Source organism: Cygnus atratus, chromosome 9, assembly GCF_013377495.2.
Source record: "Cygnus atratus isolate AKBS03 ecotype Queensland, Australia chromosome 9, CAtr_DNAZoo_HiC_assembly, whole genome shotgun sequence".
Classification (NCBI taxonomy): Eukaryota; Metazoa; Chordata; class Aves; order Anseriformes; family Anatidae; genus Cygnus; species Cygnus atratus.
In genome coordinates this window covers 25,481,972-25,488,917 of record NC_066370.1, presented here as the reverse complement: position 1 = coordinate 25,488,917, position 6,946 = coordinate 25,481,972, and the positions used below count along the sequence as shown (strand labels likewise).

At 35.9% G+C, this 6,946-nt stretch overlaps 1 protein-coding gene across 1 annotated transcript in view; it reads left to right on the top strand.

Moving 5' to 3' along the window:
- Positions 1–959: 959 nt before the first annotated feature.
- The window catches only part of MME (membrane metalloendopeptidase), a 35,137-nt gene continuing 29,150 nt past the window's right edge, over positions 960–6,946 (top strand). Inside the window, exons 1-3 of the mRNA XM_035566527.1 lie at positions 960–1,119; positions 2,559–2,594; positions 5,880–6,041. Of these exons, the coding sequence (XP_035422420.1) occupies positions 960–1,119; positions 2,559–2,594; positions 5,880–6,041 (358 nt within the window). The remainder of the gene's footprint in view (positions 1,120–2,558; positions 2,595–5,879; positions 6,042–6,946) is intronic.

Sequence of the window (6,946 nt, the reverse complement as noted above, 5' to 3'; positions counted from 1 at the left end):
ATAGAAGCTGTCAAGTTTTCATCGTGAGATACTGAGGACAACAGCATTGCTGTACGTATAGGAATATGAATCTCTGCCAGCAAAGAAAATGACCTGGCCCTAAGCAAATGGGAGTATATGAAGAGAGAGAGCAAAGAATTATACAACAGCAGTGCTGCAAAAGGTAGCCAGGTGATCTTAAAGAGCAACAGAAGTACAATCTTAAAATCTACGACTGCATACACATTCCATGAGTGAGGATGAGTCTAGTCGCACTCCCACCGGTTTTGCATGTACGTACCGCAGTTACTTCTAATTTACAGTGTTCTAACCTCAAACGAGAGGACTTGGTTGCACTTCTTTAAAGATCACTGTAAAGAGTCATTATCTTCAGTGTGAGTGTGGCAAGCTCCCAGCAGAGCCTGAGTGTTTATTTTTTTAATTTTTTGCTATTTCCAGTGACAGCTGTAAAGCTGTAGTCAAGAATTGCTTACACTATATTTTAAAAGATGACAGCGAAGCACAATGGCATATTTTGACCTTTGGCAGCAGATAAGTAATTGGCAGATTAAGTTAATTTTTATTCAAGCAGGGAGACTTGCTTTTGCTTGCTTGTGAACTCCTGTACCATCATGCAAGATTAAATTACATGGGTAAGTTTTAAAAATAGGGTTTGGTTTGTTGGTCTTCCCTTTCTGTTTGGTGGCCTCTTCATGGGAAGGAACACCACTCTTCTGTTCTCCATAAATGACAAGTAGTACATGGTATGTACCGTGTGTGTGTGTGTTTGTGTATGAGAAAAGGATGTCATTTTTAATTTCATGACTTTCTAGAAATGTTACAAATAAACTCTGTGCAAGTGTGAAAATTCACCCAGGAAACATCTTTGTTACTGTGCAGTTGAGGAGCCAATTTCAAGACCCGTGATTCAGCATAAGTCGTCCAGAGAATTTTCCTTTTTCCTTTTCAGACACTAGGTTATGGGCAAGTCAGAAAGCCAGATGGATATAACTGAAATGAATACTCCAAAACCAAAGAAGAAACTGCGATGGAGTGGCCTGGAAATAGGGCTAACTGTTGTAGTGATTCTGCTAGCTATTGTAGCAATCACAATGATAGTTCTGTATGCAACTTATGATGGTGAGTACATTTAAAGTGTCTTTCAATGTACAAATACATACTAATGTAAAAGTATTTTAAGTAATTATGCACAAGTGCTTTATCAGATAGAATTCAGCTGTTCATATTGGAAAAAATATTGAAGATTCAATATATTAAAATGTTGTATTAGAAAAGTCTATGTTGCATGGTATATATAACTGCTAGACAGAAAACATTAAGAAAAAATTTTAAATGGTCAGCTCAGAAGTATTTGCCTGATAGTGGAAGACTGTACCTTGCCCACTGTATAAAATTAAATGACTAATAACAGCTACATCATAATTGTATCTCATACATATCTGATTAACAGTATGACACAATTACATGAAATGTAAAGCTGCATCCCCACTCATTATTGCTGGGCACTGACACAAAACTGCTATTTTTCCAACTAGGACTCTCTGAGTTAATTTGTTCATGCAAAGTTGTGGTAAACACAAACCATCTGCTTGTTCTGTCTTAGCAATATTTCTGTTTGTAATTAATGCTTCAGTAAGCAGAAAAATACAAAATACAATGCTTCTGAAGAAAACCAAACTACAGTGTTTCCTCCATATTCCTGTATATGTACAAAAATCCTATTTTTCTCCTTTCACAAGCTATTGCTGCAAAAATTCTTAATGGGTATAGTCATATGAAAAGGTTTTGTGATTCACTGGTCATACCAAAATATTTGAAAATAATTCAGTTCAGGCAGAAGTACTCTGATAATTTTTGGAAAAGACAATGCAAGGAAACTCAAAATTCCTTTTTGTGTCAAATTAAAATGTTTCATTATATCAGCAATGAAATGCTTCTTTTCATTTTAAAGTACTTAATAATTTTAATTTAAGCTTTTTATTATAGTATTATCCGATTATGGAATGGCAAAATGCCATTTTGAAATGAAAAATAAAAAATGCTGTATTTCTGAAGTCTCAGAAGGAAGTATCTTCATGTTCTGGAATCTTTTGTTTTGTTTAAAGGGCTTCAGAATGAATGTCTCAGAATTTTCATATAATTCTTCCAAAATGTTTTTGTCTTTGTTGGGAGTTGCTAAATTCAAACTAACTTTGCAACCCTCTTCAGCACATGTTCTGTCTTTCCTCCAAACTTTTTCTTTCTTTTTTTTTTTGTAAAAATAATATTTTTACCATCTCTAATTGAATGATAGAATATTTTTTTCTGACTACAAAAATTGTGCATGATGGGTGACTAGCACTGAGTGACCCTAAAGGGATGAAGGTAATGGTATTTTTAGAACCTGGTCCTATAAATATTCGCTTTCTGAATATACGGTGTCCTTTTATCTTTATCTTACTGTACACTGCAGTTAAATGCAATTTCTAAGGTGACTGTCCATGGAAGTAAAAATTACAGGAGCTTTTATTATATTGACATTCAGTAGAAATTAAAAGTATGATTGTATCCTTTTTTAGATGGGGTTTGCAAGACATCAGACTGTATAAAATCAGGTAAGAATGAAAATATATACCTTTTAAATACATTTATGTACTTAAATATATATATATATAACCACATAATTTTCCCAGCTAACTGCAGTCAAATATGGCACATTGAGGCATGAGATCTGCTCACCCAAATTTTTTTCTTAGCATATTTCTTCTACAAATGTAAAATCTTGTGATGTGATTTGTCAGATCTTATAAAGTCATTGGGGTCAGGCTAGTTCAAGACTTAGACTCTCCAAGGAATGCTGTTAAGACTTGGTATTTATACACCATACTGTAGGATTCTGGGGAGGCAACCAGTGTATCTAATGAGTTATAATCTCTATACTTAAGTTTTAGCTGTTGCACTATACCTAAAATAAGATAAAAACAGATGCAAAAGCAATGACACCAAACTAGAACACTTCTGACCATATCATAATCTGCAGCATTAAGACGTGTTTCTGCCTAGCAAGGGTCAATTACCAGAAGCACCTAAAAATCTGTCCGGTCTATTACACTGTTGTAGCAATGATGTCTTTGTTTTCCTTACAACAAAGGAAGCAGTTAGGATAAGGGCACCCCCACATGATGTTCAGATGTGTTAGCCATTACAGAACTGTAATTCAATTCCAAATACTGCATCTGAGTGTAAATTATTTAGAACGCATAGCTCTAAGCAAAGTTTGGAGTGACCAGCTTGAATTTTAAAGTGTTAGATTATTTATTTACTGAGCCAGGTTTTCCCTGTCCCACCATGGTGGTATAACGCATTTACGGCAGAAATTGCTATAGAAGTGCTGGGCCTCCTCTACACCTATATGATCATTAAATTCTTTAAATGGGAGTGTTGATAAGGAATTACTCACAGAAAAGACTAATTCAGTTAGGTGGTCGCTAGAGTGAGCGAGTTCTTGACTCCAGAATCAGAATGCTGCGAACCAGGGGTCCAGAATGGTTAGCTAGGGGCTGCTCAAGCCTTCAGCGCTCAAAGAATTCACAACAGAGTTCAAAAAGTTTTTCAGAACTGTATCATTTAATAACAAAATTAATCAACTTTAATAATAATAAAAAAGTCCTTAAACAAGAGAAAACTGTTTTTTGCTCCTTAATCTTACTGGGATGAATCCGTAAGCGTAATATTAGTTCAAATCAGGATTTTGTTCCACATTTAATTTGAGTTCTCCTTCCAGACCATGTAGGATAACAGACAGCCAAGTTAAATACACATAGAAAGCAGGAAGTATTAACTTTCAGAAAATATAATTAGGTATAGGTATTAAGTGAAATGGTAATGCCTTACACCAGAATTGGCCAATACTGTGATTTTTTCCCAAGGTATTTCAAAATTTTGCAATAGGAACAAGCCACTGAAAAAGAATAAAGTGAAGATACTGACAGAATTTATAGTACAGTTAATAGAGGAGCTTCAAATAAATGACCAGGAGAAAAAATGCAATGAAAATTCAATTGGTTATATACAGGGTACAATGTGAGTAACTGCATGATAACAATATCAAAGTTTGTGAAATCTATTGCAGTGTGGCATTTAAAGTTACCATGTAATTTGTACATCTAAACATTTTTTGAATATGCTGACAAACTCTGCTAATTTTCCTGAGCTCAAACAACACAGACTGATGAGAATAGGAAATTTTGATCTCTCATATAAATTTTACCTAGGTAAGCACATAGTGTTTCTCCCATATCCTCCCCAGGTCACTGGTTGTTATGCCAGCTTTTATTACTTTATTTGTAAGCTGTTAAAGCAACAACTGGCAATCATGAGTACTACAATAAAATTAATCATTAAAGGTAATTGAGAAGGCTCTACATTCTTCAGTCACAGTTAGGAAGTCAAATAAACAAGTAAGAATAGGAATCAACCCAAACACTGGTTCATCAAAGCAATACTGAGGACGAAGGAAAAGTGTACTGTGTATAAACTTTATTTGTAAAAGTATGAATTGCCCTGTATTAGAATTAAAAAAATATATATTCATCAGTCTCACACTTACTATTTTACAGGGCAGAAATATCTCAATGTACAGCCTTGAACTTATCATAAATCTCCCCTGGGCACAAGTATCAACTCATAAATAACTTAGAGCATGTTTAGGATTCTGTCCAGCATAAGTGGTCCCACTTCCCCTTCAAAGGGGCAATTCATGTGTCAACACCAAGCATATGCTTCAAGGCTTCACTGATAACAAAATTACATCAGATGTTGGCCTCAAATATAACTTTCTTTAGCCAACTGAAGATCCCAAGAAAAGCAGGTGGGAAAAAAAAAGCCAGTCAACATAAATACTACAGGCTGCCTACACCTCTCATTTCCACCAGCATAAGAGACACGGAAAATATTGAAAATACTGGAGAAATAACTATAAATATTTGACTCACCCATGTGGGAGGAATGAACACTTATAATCACAAGCCTCACCATTTACTAAAAATAATGTCTGAAAAACGGGAAGGATATTCAGTATTCTGGCAAATCAGAGGTCTCACTAGCTGTTGCTTGGCTCCTAGCATCTCTCCTTCCCTTAGTGCTAGCATACTAGTGGTGAAAACAAGCTAGGTGGAATAAGTAGACAAAAAAGAAAAAGTGCAGTAAGTTTATGAACAGCAGCTGGGAAACTGTCATCAAGAAAACAGGTTTAAAAAGGGAATCCTGTGTCACGATCAGTCACTGACCAGTTAGTCTTTGACCAGCCACTTTAATAGGGTCAAGAGGGACATCAAGAGGCAGTGTCAGTTCTAGAAAAACTGTAGAATAGGTCTAGAAAATCAAATGTCAATTCAGGGAATCATTAATAGGAAAACTTTCCTGACAAGAATTTAAACAATGAAAAAAAATCATTATTGTATTGAAATAGATTAGATTCAGCTAAGCCTGCATCATACCTAATTACTTAAGTGACATCACACTGGATACTTAACCTATATGTCTTGTACTTTTAATTTCTCTTTTCACCACATTTCAATACAAAGAAGTATAAGTCAGTAAATTCAACGTTTTATAACCAAGTGACCACTCACAATAAGTAGCAACATTAGAGTCAGTTTACCCATCAGTAAACACAGGCAATAGAAATGTATATGTGTTATGCGCAGTAAAAGAATAGCAATTTTTTGTTTACTGACTAGTACTTTGCTTGGTCTAGAACATTATAGTAAACATAAGCCTATTCTAAACTAAAGGAAAACTACTTGTTATCTTCCTCTTCAGAGAGAAAAAAAAAAAAAAAAAGTATTCACTGCTTTTGTCTAAAAAGTCTTCACACCTTGATTTGTCTTATATTACAGCAGCCCGAATCATTGAGAACATGGACACGACTGCAGAGCCTTGTAACGATTTTTACCAATATGCCTGTGGAGGATGGCTTAAGAAGAACGTCATTCCAGAAACCAGCTCCCGTTATAGTAACTTTGACATTTTAAGAGATGAACTAGAAGTTGTTTTAAAAGGTCAGTAGGGTTTATGTTTGTGGACTATATAAAGTTTCTTCTTTGGCTTACATGTAATCCTAAGAAGATGTGGTTATCTAGCAAAGCTTAAAATACTACTAAATATTTCAGTTTCTTTATGTTCAGTTCAGGATAAAACCACTACAAACTGTTTGCTCGGAGAATACTTTGGAAGTTGAGCTGTTGTGTCTGACACTGGGGCAGAGCTGAATAGACCTGACCTTTCTGATATCTGAACTCTGTGTGCTCATCTGTGTATTATAACTGAAATCTGTATCATCCCCATGAACTAACAGTAGCAGTGAAGCTAGGTGACAAAGAAAGAGGTCTGCCTGTAACCAAGTCAGCTGAAATGCTGGAAATTGCTCTCTGGCAGCCCTGTCCTCCATATCTGTATTCCATCAGCTACATCCTAAATAGCAGGCAAGCATTTTTATAAAGAATCACATCATAGACTTACAAATACTTCATTTTCCACAAACTAATACCATCAAATTATCCACATTCGCCTTTTTCAGACAAAAGTAAGTCAAAGAAATAACTGAGTTTATACTCATGAAAGATTCTTCAAACCACTCTATGGACTCAAAATCCTTTCTCTACTTGCATAGCTTTTAGTTTTGCCAGGCTTGCAATTTGTGAATGTCACAGTCTTCCTGAGGCTTTGGTTCATGTGGAACAAAGCAGTTGTAAAGGAGTGGCAAGAGTGGGCTGCCCCACAGGGGAAGGCGAGCCAGAAGCCAAATGTGACAGCAAGGCAGGCAGGGACAGAGGCCTCATAGAAAGGAGGCAGAGTCCCACAGGACCCAGACCAGAAGAGAAGAGCAGGTCTAGTGACAATGACCAGGTTCAGCCAACAGCTCAACCCACCGTTGACACTATGAGTCTTACAGGCTGCTGGTCAG